The 18,956-nt window shown below is 26.5% G+C and overlaps 1 protein-coding gene across 1 annotated transcript; it reads right to left on the minus strand.

The window, feature by feature from the left end:
* Window positions 1-13,673: 13,673 nt before the first annotated feature.
* On the minus strand, window positions 13,674-18,633 carry LOC112728776 (protein SMAX1-LIKE 3-like). The gene is made up of 3 exons (XM_025779064.3): window positions 16,852-18,633; window positions 15,749-16,034; window positions 13,674-15,179 (listed from the first exon to the last, which is right to left on the minus strand). The coding sequence occupies exons 1-3, from the start codon at window positions 18,054-18,056 to the stop codon at window positions 13,944-13,946; spliced, it is 2,727 nt and encodes a 908-aa protein (XP_025634849.1). The 5' UTR covers window positions 18,057-18,633; the 3' UTR covers window positions 13,674-13,943.
* Between the last annotated feature and the right edge of the window lie 323 nt (window positions 18,634-18,956).

Genomic DNA, 18,956 nt, shown 5'->3' on the forward strand with positions numbered 1-18,956 from the left:
TGTTTATGTTTAATTTTCTCTCGGAAATGTGGGTGTTATTATTGCAATGATGTTACCCCCTTTTTTTTAATAACTGAAAATATTTTAAAAACCATTAAACTGAAAAAATTATATATACACTATGATGGTTATATTTTAAAAAATATTATTAAAATTAAAATAATATTTTTTTATTATTTAACAACTTTTAAAAAAAAAATTATTAAAATATAAAAAATAACTATAATTTTTATAATATTTATATAACTATTATAGTCCTCATAAACATAGGTATACTAGAATCTATTAGTTAGATTTGCTTAGTAATGAGTTTGGTTTTAAAGTCTAGTTGAGTATACTAGATTCTGATTGCAACACTTAATATTAAAGTAGGGTTTAGTAAGGAACTTATAGGGGAGAATGATAATTATCAAGTTTACTTGCAACCTTCTACCTTCTTGTTGGTATTCTATTGACCAATCTATTATTTCCCTAAGCTTTTGTGGGGTGTATTTTTATTTTTATTTTTTTTAGATAGATTGAATAATTTTCAATTCTAAGACACAATGTATTAAGAGGCACAAAGTTTTACCATTTGAACTAAGCTTCAACTACAAGCTTATATGGTTAAGTGCAAGTCTTTTATTTTTTTTTTCTATAAGATGGATTAAACAGTTCTCCATCCCTTTTTTAGGCTCCTTATTAGTTTTTTTTGTTTTTATATTCTCTATCATATTTTTCAATTTAATAAAAATTTGTCGCATGATGATTGAGCCGATTCTATAATTCTAAGTTCATTCTATACTAGATCAGACCGGAATAGGGTTATATACATTTTCATTATGAAAAAGGAGTCATTCGAACATATTTAAATAGATATTATATTTACATATAATAGATTTCTGTATTGTTATGTTCCATTTAGAATTAGAAATAGACATAATCAAACCCGCTTTTTATATATCTATCATTATTTTGAACTCTATTTACTTTTTTTTACTTCTATTGAATTAGAAAATAGGTTTGATTGTCTATTTTTTTTTATAGAATATATATAAGATATGCTGGCCAATAAATTATTGTATGTAAGTATGTAAGAGTCCTCTATCTTAGTCATTGCAAACTACTATACTCAAAGGAGGGAGCCGAAAGAAGAGCCCAAGACGAATAAAACTAGGAAAAAGTTATGTTAGATAGCAAGCCCATTTGATATTTATCTGTGGGCTTTATGGGCTTGTCACTGTTTCTTTTTATCCAAACTAGTAAAGAGTGCATAACATGGAGCTTGTGGACTTAAGGCCTATTTATTGACCCAAACGAAACTCAAGGCCTCTCAGATCAGACCCAAAGGCTATCTTAATTCTCAAGCAAACCTCTTCATGCATGCAGAAATAAATTTTCAATGCCGTCCAAAAATAATGTTCAATGATGTTACTATCTCGAGACCAAAAAAAAAAAAAATGATGTTACTATCTTAGACTCAAAAAAAAATATATATATATTGGTTGAACGTTAATGTTACAAAACATTCTAAGATATACATACTTGTCGTTTAAATTATAAAGATGGAGAGTTAGTTATAATGGATTAGTTAGTGGTTAATATAGTAGTCTGTTAAAAGAGGTTAATTTAGTTACTTCCGTTATTAGTTACTACAACACATTTCCGTTGCATATCTAAAGTGCAAAAACTCAACTTGCTCATAAACTCTTGATCAATAAGTTAGGAAGTTAATTTTTTTTTAATTAATATCGGCCAACTTTTTATAATTCTAAAGTCTGAATTTTAAACCATAAATTTTAAATTAAATTTTTTTAAAAAAGTAAAAATAAAAATTAATTTCCTATATTTGTTCATAAAAATTTTATTATTTTTTCCACATTGTTAGCACCCACACACACATGCGCTTTAGGAAAATGACCCAACAAACATAAAAAGCCGAATTATTGGGACCTTGGAGATCTCCATATATTATTCATATCATATAATATAATATAACATTAATTCATTGAATTTTCTACAATTCTACCCCCACAAGCTAGAAGCACATGTTATTCTCTTTTGACCACTTCCTTTAATTTCTCCATCAAAGACCACTTCCCCATGCATGCATGCAATGCAAAATATATATATGTATATGCATGGTTGTAGTATATATATAGTTATTATTATTAATTAGTGGTGGTACCTCCCTCTATCTTTCTCAATGCATGGCTCAAATAAATAACTTAGAGATCTGAAACAGCAGCACATGAAAGTACCTTGCATTGGATCCTCCAATCTTCATATATATCACTTTCAAATAATCATAAACTTCATCAAAAGCATATCCAATTGAGGATAAACATCAACAATATTACTCCTAGTAATGCCAATTTCTATATATATATTTTGAATTTGTGTGGTAACATATATCTGATACTTAAATAATATTTATATGAAGATATATATTTTTTAAAAATTTATTCATTTTATATTGATTGTGTATATAAATTAATCTCTTTTGTTATTGATTCGTTTAAATAATTGCATTTGTAATAGCTAGTGTAAATAAATTTTAGAATCATTATCCTACCTCTAGATTTGTCATCTTTATGTGTATACACCACGTACTAGAATATTACTACTAATTATTATTCCTATACATTCCATTTGAAAACTATTACTAATAATTCTCCTTTTTATTATTGTATTCTTAATGTGATAATGTGTGGCTTTAAGAAATGAATAATACTAAGCTCAACCATTTTTTTCTTCCTTAAAAAGAGTTAAATTTTTATAGAATAATTTACATTGTCATTCAATTATATTTCCAAAAATAAATTATAAGATGTGTTTCTTCATTATACATATTCATGGTAATACATTCTTTTCAAAGTACCTCCAATATCAATAAAAGAAATAACTCTTTGATAACTAACCAAAATTGTTACTCACCAATTTGTGAGATAGAAATACAAATTTTAAATTTTGACTATAAATAATTCTTGAAAATAAATCATTATTAAAATTTATAGTTTAAAATTTCAAACAAATATATAAACAATATATTTTTTTGAATAATTTTCAAAAATAAATTAAAATTTCTTGAAACAAATGCCATTAATATAAAAAGTTCTCTTCTATATATATACATCCAAATTAAAATATGTAGATGTATGAGAATTTTGGATCCGAGACTTTTCCTTACTTTCATGTAGAAATCACCCACAAAGATTTTTCTTTTTTTTTTTTTAAGGAAAAAAAAAGGTTGGAGCGGGAGAACATATTGTGAGAGTAGTAAAGGGTATAAAATGGAGGGTTTGGAAAATGACATGAAGCAAAAGAACGATATATTCATCTTCCCTTTCTTAAAGTCTGCGAAAGGGTTCTTCAAATATGTGTGGAAACTTTGTCTCCATGCAATCCTAAATTGTTGTCTTTTGTAGATGCCAATAACCCTTTTAATTTCTTTTGGTGGGTCTCAAAGGGTCTTAATCTCTCTCTCTCTCTCTCTCTCTCTCTCTCTCTGCCTTTTAATTTGTTGAAAAACGAAACAAAAACAAACAAGTTGGTATTCGATGCATTCTCTTATTCACTTCACTTCACGTGGAATCATTTCACGCTTTAATTTGATTCTTTTCTTTTTGAGAAAAAAATAATAAGTAAAACTCAATTTACTTCCACTCCTTGCATTACTTAGATATTTTTCCATTTACCTATTTATATTTTAAGTTTATATATACCTCAAAATCTTATATAAACAATCTGAATAATATATATATATATATATATATATATATATATATATATATATATATATATATATTCTAGCTTATACAGTTTATGTAAGAATTACACCTCTTAAAGTGTTGTGTACGTAGTTACATAAAAAAAAGGATAAAAATTTAGGTGCAATTAACTTCATGTGAAGTTAATCGTTAAAAATTGTTAAATAATTTGATTAATTTAATTAAATTTTTATTTATAGACTCTCAGTTATCAACTTTATATGAGTTTCTAAAATAAATTGTTTGCATGTGTGTGAAAAATTTTAGCTATTAATCTTGCCAAGTGGGAAAAAAATTAGTGATTAACATTGACACTTGTTAAGGATATTTTGATAGAAAATATAAAATAAATTAATTTGTTCGTTTTTATACAATATATATATATATATATATATATATTTTGAAAAAATCAAAATTTTTCATGTCATCACTATTTTAACAAAATACTCTTAGGATCATACTCTTTAGATAAATCTTAAAGAAAAAGAAAGAGAGTACTTATTCTAATTTTAAATCAATTCATTTATTTATTATTGTATAAAGTGTAAAACAATTATCTAAATGTATAATTATTGCTCTTATCCGAATTCATTTTTTTATTATTGTATAAAGTGTAAAATTAATTATCTAAATGTATAATTACTGTTCTTATCCGAATTGAAGTTAGGGATTTACATTCCAAAAGGAAGCAAGTTTGAAAATAACCCAAATAACAAATCCAAACTAAGATGACAATAATCCTACTTGGCCCATATACATTGACCTGTAATCCGAGAGGAATTGGAGAGCAAGCTAAATATTCTTTACATGCGGATCTACTGCATGCAAGTAAGAGGTAGAAGTGAACACGGATCGGATTGATTTGGATTTAAAGTGAAATTAGAATTGAATTAATTGAATTGTAATTAGTTCGATTTAGTTTGGATTTATGTTTTTTTGTGTATATACTCGAACCAAACTAAATCGATTAAGAACGAATTGGTTCAGTTCAGGTAATTGGATATCCGATAAAATAAAAATTCATAAAAAAAATGAAATTTATATCTTAAAAATTCTGTAAGTACAATAAATATGTAGAATCAATAGAAATAATCTGAACATGTTAAACATCAAATATATTTAAAACTAAATACATTAAAATCAAAACATATTAAATACTAAAGACATTAAAATTTAAACATTAAATACTAAAGACATTAAAATCTAAACATATTAAACACTAAATACATTAAAAATTAAATACAAAAATACAATAAAGAGAAATTTAAAATCATTAAAAAGACATATATATTTTTTAAATTTTTTATTTTTTATTTAATTAATACATGATCGGATCTATGAGTTGGTTCGGATTTTGCACTCCAAAACTGTTATTCAAATCAATTATTAGAAAAAATTATTAGTTTGATTCAGATCCAACTCAAACAAATTTAATTAATTCGATTTGAGTTCAAATGAATATTAAGTAACCGCTACTCATCTCTGATAAGAGGGATAACTTTGCATCATGCAAAATAATTACTAATACCTCTATAAAAATAGAGTGCAATAGAATACACTCTATTATTAATAATACCGGAGAATAATAGAGTGTAAATACATATAATTTGGAATTTATTTTTTTTATTGTTAATTTTATTTTCCAGTTTCTTGTCAGTTTCTTTTAAGTTTCAGTTCTTAGCTTGTTCATTTATTTTCCAATTCCTATTTATTTTCTAGTTTCAAACATTTTCCTTCTCAATTTCATTTCAAGTGGTATGATTGTGCCAACAATAATAATAAAGTTATTATTTTTTATTACTATATTGCAAAGTATTCGACATCTATAATCGATAATTTTGTCGAACTCTTTAAAAGAAAGGTCGTATCTCCATCTTAAATTGAGATTTTGATAGAACATCTCCCTATTAAATTTAAAAAACCGAATTTTAAACAAAACAATAATTTAATTCTAATTCTTCTTTATTCATATACCTACTGATTTTGGTATCAGAATTCTTTATATAATTAGATAATGTTCCCTCAACTATATATATTATTCAAGAATAGACAGAAACATTTTAAATCCAATCTCCATTAGCAGTTCGGAACAATTACATTTACAAAATGTAAGACCAAATTAAAGTCAAAATAAATGTTTAAAACTTTATGAGGAACAAGTGGCGGTAGATAGATATGTGCAATTTTTAGGAGCACCGGCCACAATTATTTGAACAAATTAGAAAGACATATCTTGAGAAAGTAACATGATAAGGGCTTCCAAAAAGTGATTTAGGTATATATCAAATTTTATGGTGGTTAGAGAAAAAAAAAAAAGTTTCCAAAGTAAAGTGATGAAGCACAAGGATGGCTCTTAAAAGCATAAGGAGAGAAAAAAAAAAAAAGATAACCAAAGTAATAAATTAAAATCAATTGAATTGAGTTATTGGCTCCAAAAAAACATAGGAGAGTGTCTTGCTTGCCCTAATAATAATGAGTGTGTCTCTTATCCTAAACTAACTTTATATATATAAATATAAACACATTCAATATCATTATATTAATTATATTTCAATCAATGTACATATATATTAATTGCATTGTGATGGTCAGGGCAAAGAAACAAATGTGTACAAATTAATAATAATAAAGAGAAGATTACTTATAGAAGTGTATATATATTCTTGATTTTATTTTTCTATTAGATGAACTGAGATAAGGTCAATTAATACTTTAAAAGATACGAAGATGTTTGGTAACTAAAGAAAATCAGTCAAAAACAGTCATAACTTGTCTTATTTAGCATTTATTAATTGTTATGACAATTAATAAATGCTAAATAAGGTAAGTTCTGGCTGTTTTTTTTTTTGTCTACCTAGTATTATCTTACAAGATACATGGAGATATACTTTTAAAAGATTGATGTAATCTTTAATGAGCTTTTCTCAATATCTTTTTATGTTGTTTTTTTAAACCTATTCTACAGTCATATATTTAAATAATACCAATATAAAAAACTTACGTTTTAAAATTATATTTTATTTTAAATTCTAATTTTAAATCTTAAACTCTCAAAAACATAAAAGTTAAAAATAAATTATGTTCATTTGCAATCACAAATTCAAGTCCAAATTATTGGGTCTATAGCAAAAGTAAAAGGCCGCAATAAAGAAAGAATATATGGCACATATAATTGTAAAAGCTATACTCAATGAATAATGCCAGAAACCTAAAAGGTTTTATCATTTTTGTCTTAATTAACGGCAAAAGAAGAACCTTAAGGAAGCTCACATATTCCATATGCCTCTCCAAATTTCATGCTTTTTTCTTTTTAATTCTTATGCTTTTTCTTATGGGAATTTTACAGCAAGCAATGATATTTTAGAAAAAGATGTTCAAAAAAAAAAATTTGAATTGCATAGCTTTAATTAATTTTGTATTGTATTGTCTTAAATTATTTTTCTTAACTATTATAATTACAAAAATTCGATATTCCGTGTAATTAAAAATAAAAATGTTCCAATAAATAGCTTTTGATTATGATAACTACTAGATTCTTCCTAGTTATTATTTGACAAGGAATAATTCAAAACCACTTCATAAAAAATTAAACTATATAGTTTTTTTCTTAGTGGCAAAAAAGAAGCAAATTAGGAATATTTTTTCAAACTACTTGTCAACCTTTCCACCAATATCCTTTGTCACTTTAAGAGATATATATCTTAGCACTTGCTTGCTTCCATTTATGTTATTAATAATAATAAATAATTTTTCTCTAACTCTTAAGCAAAAGTGATGATAGTTAGTGATATGATATGAACCATCCAAATTGTCCTAAAAAAAATAAAAATGCATGTATTAAAGTAAACTGTGGAAGCAAGGGTTGAATAACAGCCACAAATGGGTGTAAAAAAGCAAAGAGCTTTGTTGTAAAAGGGGAAACCACTTTTCATATTTATTCCTTCTAATTTTGTATATTTTTTTTATCTTGTTAGAGTTATCTAAGTATATATAATACAACCATGTGCCAACTTTGTCTTCCTGCTTTTGAGGGAAAACAGATTCCATTTACCATATTCTTGATTACCTTCCCTTTAATCTAGGATATTTTTCATACTCTTACTTAGATTGAATAATGTGTTCAATAATGTGTTACATTATTGACATGATATTTTTTTTAATTTAATTAAACAGATAAAAAGAAATACATAAAAAGTTATATTTTTAATAATTATATTTTTTTATAAATGTAAATAACTAAATATGTAATTAAAACCATGTGTGTAAACACTAAATATCTCATAGCAGTATCAATAATATAGAGTTAATAAATAGGAGTATGTGTCTTGTAGTGTATTAATATCGAGAAATGTTGTTTAGTCAATAACTGTTTAATCTTTAATCAATTTTTAAATTTAAAAAATCAATTATATTAATCTTAGAGAATTAATCTCCAACTCAAATTAAAATTTGATTTTCATTCCTAAAATCTCTCTCACCAAATCTCTGAAAATAATGATATGATAGTATTGTTAATTAATGTTTCATATCATCAATATACTACTACTATTATTATTATTATTCAACCAGACACTATTAAAAAGTAGAATGTTAGACTACAAATATAGAGTTTAGAATTTAAAATTTATAATATATAATTTATAGTTTAAAATTTATTATTTTTATTTATATTGTGTTTTATTTTAAATTTAAATATACTGATTTTTAGGAAGACTAATTAAGTATTTTAAATGTAGAAAAGAAAAAAATATGAGAATTAAATCTAAAAATTTGTATCTTGCATTTATTTATATAGGTCTTAAGGATCATTGACCGAATAAAAATTGAATTTTATTAGTTATGCTAATAAATTATAATTTAAATGACATAATTTTTCTATATTTACCTAAAAAGTTAGGGGTTCGAATCGATAAAAAAAATATTGTATAATATAAAACACGTAAAAAAAACCTAATTGGTTAAAATAAAGTGGCTAGTGGTACTTTCTTGATCAATTCTTAATTATTGTTCTAATTTCTAATAAAAGTCAAATACATCTATTAGGATCTCTTCAAATTTACATTATTTAAAAAATGGGAGGATATGTATAGATAATTTAAGAGAATATATATATTCTCACACATGTCATACACTAAGTGGTACATGAATAGTACATATATTGAAGCTCATCTCATATATATCTAAGTATTATTGAAATGATTCAGCTTCCACACAAACATAGTGTGCTCTTCTTTTAATATATACGAAGCATATAGTATGACAATACTTTATGCTAGATAGCAAATAACATATTGACAACTAATCAAGCAAGTGAATGGGAAGAAAGTTGAATTGAAGAAAAAAAATTAACATAGACAAATTAAAGAGAAAAACAGTCCAAGATGGAGGCTTCTTCCTTCTTTCACAGATAGCCAAAAAAAGTGAAAAAGGGAACCAAGTAATAAAAGTTGGAAGAGCATATAAATATATAATAGGATTAATTAATATTTTTATTTGACGATATTCTCCAACTCAATAGGATATACTTATCGGTCGCAAATTAATGTTTTATTTTAAGATTTATTATCACTACAAGAGATACGTTGAATAGCGACGATTTTTTTAAGAATTTGCGGCGATTTTTAATCGCTGTGAAACAAAATTTCAGCAGTTCCACAAATGTTACCTATTAGGTGGTTGTTCGGCGAGAGTGGAAGAAGAAGAAGAAGAAGACGGTGGTGGTTCTGTGGTTCTAATGGAGACTCCGGAGAGTGATGATCGATGGTGGTGCTGTGTGGGTAGTCGCTAAGGTTGGATAATGGAGAATGATTCAGACTTCAAAATTCTGGACTTCTGGTCGAGTGAGTAACAGGGCATTTAGAGGGCTCTCTTCTTATTTTGATTTACTGCTGTTGGAAAGCAAATCGCTGCTATCATGGCTCTTTTTGTAGTAGAGCCCAAACCAATATCATAATGGCTACTATCTTATCAATTTATTGCGATTTGATAAACAGCTATTAATTAATCGCTGCTATCTTCTATGTTTATTGTAGTGTATTGACAATAAATTAACAATATTATTTACTTAAATAAATAAGTGCATTAATCAGTCGATTAATTTAAATTGTGCTAAAAGTCAATCAATTTTATAATTTATAGTTATTAATTAATTATTATTAATATTTTTAATAATATAAAATTATATTTAATAATATATAATTATTTATTTTATTTTTTATTAATTAAATAGTTTAATAAAATTGCTAGGTCCATATACATTCTCATAATTAAAATCCCACCTTTATTCACCATTGATTACATTAATTCTTGAAAACCTTATCTTTTTAAAAGCCATATAAGCGACAAATTCTATACTTATGCCTAAGGGTTTTGATTAAAGTGGTGAAGATAACAATCTTTTAGCGATTCTAAAGTAACAACATCTTTAAGGTTTAAAGATGAGATGCTTATCTATCTTTTTCTTAATTATTTAATTATCTAATGAATAATATTTTTATTATTATTATATTATGTATATTTTAATTAATTTGAACCCTTGTACCGCAACCTTTTCTTGCTTTCCGAAGATGAGAATGTTGGGCTTGCGAAAATCAAAGAAAGAAAAAGTTATTCTTTTGCAAAATGCATCACACAAAGCATAAAAAGTAGTGCTCTTTTGATATATGTTAGTGAAGATTTTGCTTTTTCCTTCTGATTTTTTTTTGAAAAAAAAAAAAGTTAATTCTACTTTGCACGAGCCTTACGCTATGGATCAAACTTTAATCAACGATATTTATCAAAATCAAAATATTTCTCAATAATTCTTAAACTCACTTATATTATTGACATGCTATAGGATTCTATTATGAGATTAATTCATATGATCATTTCTATATTCTCTCATATTCAGTTATAAAAAAATTATTTATTTTGCCATCGTAATTCAACATATCACTATATATTATCATTTTATAGTGTTATATTACCGTTTTTTCTAAAAACTTTAAATTAATACCAATAAGAATATCTTTTGTATTTGTTTAAATTTTTATATAGACATTTTTTTTGGCTTTATGCTGCAATATTTTTTCTTTTAGAATTATATTTAACCTGAATCGAATTTAATAAGAAACTTTTTTCGGTTTGTTTAAATTTTTGTATATATTTTTTTATTATTTTATACTATTTTTTTCAAGGAGATAATAATAAGTATCAAATTTTAGATATTTCGATTACAAAAAATTCTGATACTATATTATGATATGACTATTCTTAAATATTTAAATTAATAAAAAAACACATAATAATTATATCTCTAATAACATATAATGTACTAATCTTAACCAAAAGTTATGCATGTGTAAATCAACTTAAAATCAGTGATGCATTTCTTTATGAAGTATATACACCTGCTCTAGTGTTAGAATCTCCCAATGAAATAAATAATGTGCATTAATCTAGGGAAAGGATCGGAAGGGAAGAGATATTTGTTAATATCAATATAAAATTACACTTAAAAGAATTAATTGAACATTTAAAAATAATTTAAAAGAGTATGATTTAGCACAGGTAAAGTTTGTTTGGTCTAGGACAGTTTACAGGACACATTTGGAATAAGTAAAAAGGATATACAGAGACAAAATTTAAATCTTAACGATTAATCATCTATCTATCTCTATTTATTTATCTATCTATATATGGAAATTTGTTAATTTGAAAGGAAAAAAGGGTTTTCTTGAAGAAAAAGTCCGAGAAAAAGAAAATCAAACAGATCGAATATGTTACATTTAAAATAGATAGGGTTTATGATCAATTAATGTAGGAAAACTAAAATAGATAATGATATAGATAGGGTTTATGATCAATATAATAATTAAGGTCCATCAATTTGTGGATATATATTTTAATATACTAAACATTATATATTAATAGTATAGATTATAGATATAGATATTATAATTTAAAAATTTTAAATCCAACGAGAAATTCAATACTAATTAAAAAATCTGTAATAATAATGCTACCTATATATAAAATTAATCATTAAATAAGTAATTCGTATATAATATACATTAAAGATAAATTAATATTACATATATATAAATACATGATAACAAATTTAATAGCTATTTTTTAATATACATATGCATAACATTTTTATATATAAAATGTTTGTATAATTTAACATATATAATAACTAATAACGACTAATATCATCTAATGAATGAGGCAACTATGTTTGAGTGAACTCTGTGATTCAACCAACTTTCATTTGAGGCAAGAAATGACTTGTAATTCATTTCCCTAACTTCCACTACAACAATATAGATTATTTTTTAGGGTTATACGTGTAAAAAAAAATTAAAATTTATCAAAAAAAATAAATTTTAATATTATTTTAACTATAAAAATATGTTAATAAAAGTTTTGTCAAAATTAATATTTTTAACATATAAGTAATTGTGAAAAAAGTTTAAATCTTATTTTGATAAATATTGACTGTTAAAAATAATTTGTTAACAAAATTTGAGAATATATTTTCTATAATACTTATTAACCGTCAAAAATATTATTTATTGTGATATTTATTGACCATAAAATATTATCAACAAAAATTTTTAACAAAAAATGAGATGAAATCTTGAAATTAAAGAATAAATTAAAATTTTAAAGATAAAAAATGAATAATATGATCCCAAATTGAGAAAGTGTGATGTCAAAATTGATAAAATCAAAAAAAAAAGAGAAACAATAAAATAAATTAAAAATAAATAAATGTCAAAATTAAAAAATAATTTTTTACAGTCAAATTATTCATAAAAAAATATAAAAAATTTGACATTTATATTTTTATATTTTAACATTTAATTATAATATTAAAAAATAAAATATTAAAATAGCTCTTTTTTCTTCATGTAGTGTTGGAAAGCATGCTGCTGCTTGTGTTTATCCTTTGTATAACTATATTCCCAAAAACAGGAATACACACACGCACACATATATTATATAAAATAATGAAAGAGAAGAGATTAAAATGGTGGTGCATCATTGTTTATGCCTGTATGCATAGGGTAATTGCATGTACATAAATAATGGTTGTTTTGCAAATTAGCGAGCTAATAATTTTGTTTAATTAGCTAATATTTTGAAACTATTTTCTATTTTAAATTTTAAATATAAATCTTTTAAAAAATAAGTGTTTAGAAAATAATTTTACAATAAAAATTGACTAATGTTAAATAATTAAAAAAGTGAATTCTCTATATTTATTTTTAATACATTTTTATAACAAATATTATGAAAATTTTAAAATAATTACTGATATATCAGCCTTTAATTTATTTTTCTTATTTTGTCCCATTTTTATTTTTTATATTACATACTTATGTGTTCATTATTAGTGCGTGGCATAACTTTTTTTAATGCAATGTAATTAACAATCATACATAGTGATAATTACCATTTACTACAGTAGCAAGAGGTCCTGCCCATACCACTTTATAGGTGCTACTTTTGGCATAACTTATTTCAAGAATAATGAATCACATTTTAAAATACAAAGATTAGATAAATATACATACTAATTAACCCCTTTTAAGATTCAGTTATATTTAATTTAATATTTTGATATTTTAAAAAATATAAACTAATCTCCTTTAATGTTAACGTAATAATATAATTCATGAAAACTTTGTATTTTATGAAATATAACAATTAATATTTTTATAAATATAACACAAATTTGGTAAATAGGGATATAAATGGATGTTAAATCACATCAAGCTTTCACCAAATTGAAAAAGAAAAAGTGTAATAATTTATGCTAGATAAAAATAAGGCGAAAACTCAGGTGAAGTCGACTTCACGTGAAATTGATATGTGAGAGCCGTTAGATAAAAATTTAGTCAAATTAATCAAATCATTTAATAACTTTCAAATATCAAATTTACGTAAAGTCAACTGTAATTGAGTTTCCACTTAAAAATAAATGGATGTTAAGTCCTTTCTATTACAAAGATAATTTACTTACTTACACATGTAGTTACATAGTTATAAGAAAAAAAAAAGGACATGCAATTTCTTTCATCCTAACCCTAGGAAATAAATGCCTGAGATCAATACATAGACATGATGAATAAAAAGCATTAGAAAAAAAACCCTAGAAATTAAAAAAAAAAAGATTAGACACTAATCTTGACATTGATCTTGTAATCATTACAAATCCTGAATTTTGAAGAAAACTTTTCCGTCCACAGATTCAAGAAGTCCAATTTCATCCACGGATCCATGATCATCATGATCATCATTGCATTCATCATCATCAATGGAAATATTCAAATCTAAATCCAAAGAAACACAAGGACTTATCTCCTCCAAAGTAGCAACACCATCACCATTATCATTATTATTATTATGATTAGTGTTGTCTTCTCTTGACGAAGAACCTTCACAAGATTTTTGTCTTGTCAATGGAGAACAAGCCCTTGATCTTGAACTAAAACTCTCACAACTCAAAATGATGATAGCATCACAAAGTGAAACCTCTTCACCATTTGAATCTTCAACCTTTCCTCTCTCCATTGCTCTCTTGAAACCAAGTTGAGAGAAATAATCAGCTTGTTCAATGTCCTCAACAAGAAAAACCCTATGAGGGTTAGAACAAACTGCTTCCCCGAATCGCGCAATGTAACTACAACTTGGATCTTCCCTTGATCTCTTGTTCCTGCAAGAATTGTTGTCCTCAATTGATGAATCAGCTCTTGTTGATGATGAAAAACTACTCATTGATATTGAGATGAAGTTTTCCTTTGATGAACCAAAAACAACCCTAGCCAATTCCATTGCTATCTTCTCTTTGGCTTCAAGATCAACACCTTGGAAGAACAACCATGTTTCTTCTTTCATCATCACATTGTTGTTGTTGTTATTTCCTTTCCTTCTTTGCCTTGTTCCGGAACGGCATTGCAAAATGGTGCTCGCGATTTCGGGTAGTATCTCTTTCTGCCATGGAACTTTGTTCTTCAAAGCATTGCAAAGGGTTTTTAGATTCTCCAAGTTGAGCTCTTTGAATTTGTTGTTCACATACTCCATTGCTTCCATGACACCACTTGAAGAAGTGGAATTAGGGTTTGAAGAACTTGGATTTGATAATGGTGAGATAGTTAATGGACTATGATCTACAATTTCTTTGTTGCTAATGTAAACTCGCAAAGCGGGTTTATCATTATTCTGATTGTGGTTCTGGCTGTGGCTGTGATTGCGGTTACTACGATTTTCTAAATTCCAAATATGGTTGATATTGTTAGGATTTTGGTGGTGATCATAGGAAAAAACACCAGAAGTATTGGATGAAGAAGGTGATGATAATGTGAGAGTTTGATCACAAATAGTGTAGGGTTGTTTTTGAGTTGCATTGTTCCAAGTTTTGGAAACCTCTCCCACTTGAACATCCTGTTATAATATATATATAAATCAAAAGTTATAATTAGGTGCAAAACTTTTACTATAATTAAAAAGTATACAAATTAAAGAAAATTTTATACTAAGTAATAAGCCTATTTAATTAATTTTTACCATCATTGTCTAAAATATTGTAAAAGACAAAATAGTTAACTTAAGTTAATTACCATATTATAATGGTTAAATTGTGTTACTACTTTATAAGAATATTGCTAGGTAGGTGACATTAAAAATTAAAAAAAAAGCTAAATGTTATGGTGAAAATTCAGGTATAATCGACTTTACGTGAAGTGGACTTTACGTAAAGTTGATATCTGAGAGCCGTTAGATAAAAATTTAGTTAAATCAGTCAAATTATCTAACAGTTCTCAGGTATCAATTTCACGTGAAGTCAACTGCACTTGAGTTTTCACTAAATTTTATATATAATATAATATAATATAATATAATATAATATAATATAATATAATATGATATCAAATCAAATCAATGCTATAATGTGTGTTTTTTTTTTCATGTGATGATGAAGTTAGAAGTTTGAGTTGTGATGAAATGAAGACCTGATGATTAGAAGAGGAGAGTCCTTTATTCTCATTCTTGTACTGTTGAAGCCATGCAGGAAGGAGAGAACTTGAAGAATCACTGTTACAAGTACTATTCATACTTTGCAAGCTTCGAACTTCGTTCTCAACTACCTTAGCTGAAGAAGAAGAAGGTTCCAAGAAGGTTCCAAGATCATTACTAATATCACCCCTCACTCCTCCTCCTCTTCCTTCTTGATCAAGTAATAGCCAGCTAGTTCTATTGTCAGCTTTAGAGTTTGTTATTGCTTGATTTTGTAGACCACTATGATGAGGAAAAAAGAGAAGAATAATAAGAAAGAAAGAAAAGAAGATAATAATGATGATAAGATTATTGTTATCAAATTAGTGTAGTGCCTTCATTTATTTTTCCCACTTCTTAAAGTCATTTTGAATAGTAACAACAAAAATGGAAAAAAAGTTGACCAATCCAAAAGAGAAAAACACATTGTCACAATATAATGTTATAATTTGACAAGGAAAAAAAAAGAAAAAGAAGGAAAATTTCTTTTCTAGGAAATTCTAAATTTCTAATCAAACAAGATAGGAACAGCATGATGACTGACACATGATACTAGTTTTAGACATGAAAATTGAAATGAAAAAACTTTCAACCAGAGTTTTTTTTTTTTTTTTGCCATTGTTTTTTTCCTACAATAAAGAAAGTAGTTGAAAAGAAGAGAGAAAAAAGACTTAGATATAGAAGAAATCTTTTTATATTTATATTATATATGTACCAACTACCATGTACTCAACATTTATCATTTTTTTTTAATTTTAAAAAGATTAATTTTGGAAAATGAGATGGACAATGGAAAAGATTATTGAACCAAATTATACAAATTCAAAAATTCTATTTAAAGAGACAACTATATATATAATATATGGTTAAAACTCACGTACGTGTGAAGTTAATATTTGAGAGCCGTTAGATAAAAATTTAGTTAAATCAGTCAAATCATTTAACGACTCTCAAATATCAACTTCACGTAAAGTCGACTGCACCTGAGTTTCTACTATAACGATGTAAAAGAAAAAGATAAAACTTAATAATATCTAACTTTACCAAACATCATTATTACCTGTCAGTGATGAGGCTCAAACTCAAGCTTCCAGCAGGGATTGTAATGGGGTGAAGACCCCAAAGATTCTCCATTGATGGATGTCCATTTTTGCATCTCATATAAGCTTGGAAAGTTGCAATACCCATCAACCAAAACCTTCCATTATTATTATTATTATTATTACTACTCACCATCTTTGCAATCTCCATTATCATGTGATCCACAGGGCTATAACAAACCCTACTACTCATTCCTTGGTCTCTATAATAATCAAAAACCCATTTGAGATCTCCAAGATACAAAACACACCCTTTATTGCTATCATTGTTATTGTTATTAACAAGACTCCTATTAAGCTCTTCAATCTTTTGTTCAACCTCTAATCTTGAAAAATTTGAGAAGGAAGAAAGAGAAAGAGGTAGAAACTTGATACCTCTAAGGGATTCACTAACTTGTCCTTTCTCAAACTTCTCCATCACCCTTCTAACTACACCTTCAAGAGTTTTCACACACTCACCAACAATCACGGTTGTTCTTCTTCTTTGACTCACCAAATTATCTATCACACTTGAAACATCTTCATCTCTTACCGGATCCAACACTACCTTGTTGTTGTTGTTGTTGTCATCTCCATCACTTTTATGATCCTTTGGCTTGTTGTTATTCTTGTTGTTGGTGTTGTTGTTTTGAGAGCATATTTCTAGAGAAACAGCTTGTTCTACATTGCTCTTGACTTGTGTGCTAGAAAACCCTGCTTCTTTCATAACCCTACTAACACTAGGGTCATCCAAGATTGAGATTATGAGTTGTTCAAGCTCAATCTTCACGGCCAACAACGGTTGTTGTTGGTTCTCAATGGATCCGCGTCGCTGGTGAGCTTGTGCGCGCTTGAAAGCAGCTACCATGGCGTTTGAAATCGAAGGACACTGGGAGTGGTGGGGGTGGTGATGGTTGCCCAACATGGGGCTCGAGGTTGAAGCCGGCAACCTATTCAGTGCAACGTTGAAGCAGAGCTCCAACGCCTTGCACTGAAGAGGGTGCGAATGAGACTGGAGACAAGCTGTTCTTAATAAACCGTTAGAATCTGAAAGCATAGTGTTCGCCACGTGAAGTGGCGTCACTTGAGCATGGCCGCGACGCTTTGCAAGCGTCACGGCCTGCTTCACTATGCTTGCAGCTTCTGGGGTTAGCCCTTGTTGCACAGAACAACTTCCTGTTCTCATCTCCAAAAAGAATCTATCTACTTAGAAATGAAAAACGTTTTCATAAACTAAAAGGAGGATCTTAAGACCAAGAGAGATCGATCAAACTATGGTGGTTTCGAATTTGGTGATGGATGAGAAAAATAGTGTAATAGTAAAGAGTTTATTATTTAGTTTGAGGTGGTGGTGTTAATTTTGATTGGGAAAACGAAGATATATAAGGAAAAAGGAAGAAGAGTGTAGGAGTATGGGGAACTTTATATTGAAGAATGAAAGTGTTGGTTGGTATCCGATATCTATAGTTGGGAACTTCGGAAGCTAGGTCTTTTTTTTTTTTTTGAGGTTTCTCTATATATCCCTATGGCTATATAGTCTCTAATAATTATAATAATAATAATATTATAAATGGTGGATGAGTATAATTCAATAATTATTCCTTCCACGAAGAAGCCTTGTTTTTGTTTTGTACCTTGTCTCTAGAATATATGAATGAACAAAGATGATGGTTTGGTCTAAAAGACTAAGAAAGAGAGATAACAACTACCAACGAGAGAAAGAGAAAAGGAGAAGATGAAAAAAGAGGTGTGAAATTTAAAGAGGATAGTATTTACATATTTAAGTTATTATATATTAAAAAATTAACTCATTGAGTTGGATTAATCAAATTGTCAAAATTATTCGTCTATTTAAATAAATATTAAAAAATTTAAATTTTACCTTGTATATAATAACTGAGACTAATAATAGACTTTTTAAATAAAATTTAGATTTATGATAAATTTAATTCATCAAATCGAGAGATATTATAAAAATAAATATTAAAATATTAATTTAAATTTAATAAGGTTTAATTATTTTGTTAATCTTTATAGTTTCACAAAATTTTTAATTAGGTCCCTATATTTTTTTAATTTAGTTCTT

This window comes from Arachis hypogaea, chromosome 12 (genome assembly GCF_003086295.3).
Source record: "Arachis hypogaea cultivar Tifrunner chromosome 12, arahy.Tifrunner.gnm2.J5K5, whole genome shotgun sequence".
Lineage (NCBI taxonomy): Eukaryota > Viridiplantae > Streptophyta > Magnoliopsida > Fabales > Fabaceae > Arachis > Arachis hypogaea.

What these genes read in the sequence shown, in the direction of transcription:
- LOC112728776 (XM_025779064.3), bottom strand. Translation starts at nt 18,056, where the DNA reads ATGAGAACAGGAAGTTGTTCTGTGCAACAAGGGCTAACCCCAGAAGCT. An exon ending in TTGAGCCTCATCACTGACAG is followed by an intron (nt 16,035 to 16,851) that starts GTAATAATGATG and finishes TCCTCATCATAG; the next exon opens with TGGTCTACAAAATCAAGCAA. An exon ending in TCTCCTCTTCTAATCATCAG is followed by an intron (nt 15,180 to 15,748) that starts GTCTTCATTTCA and finishes ATATTATAACAG; the next exon opens with GATGTTCAAGTGGGAGAGGT.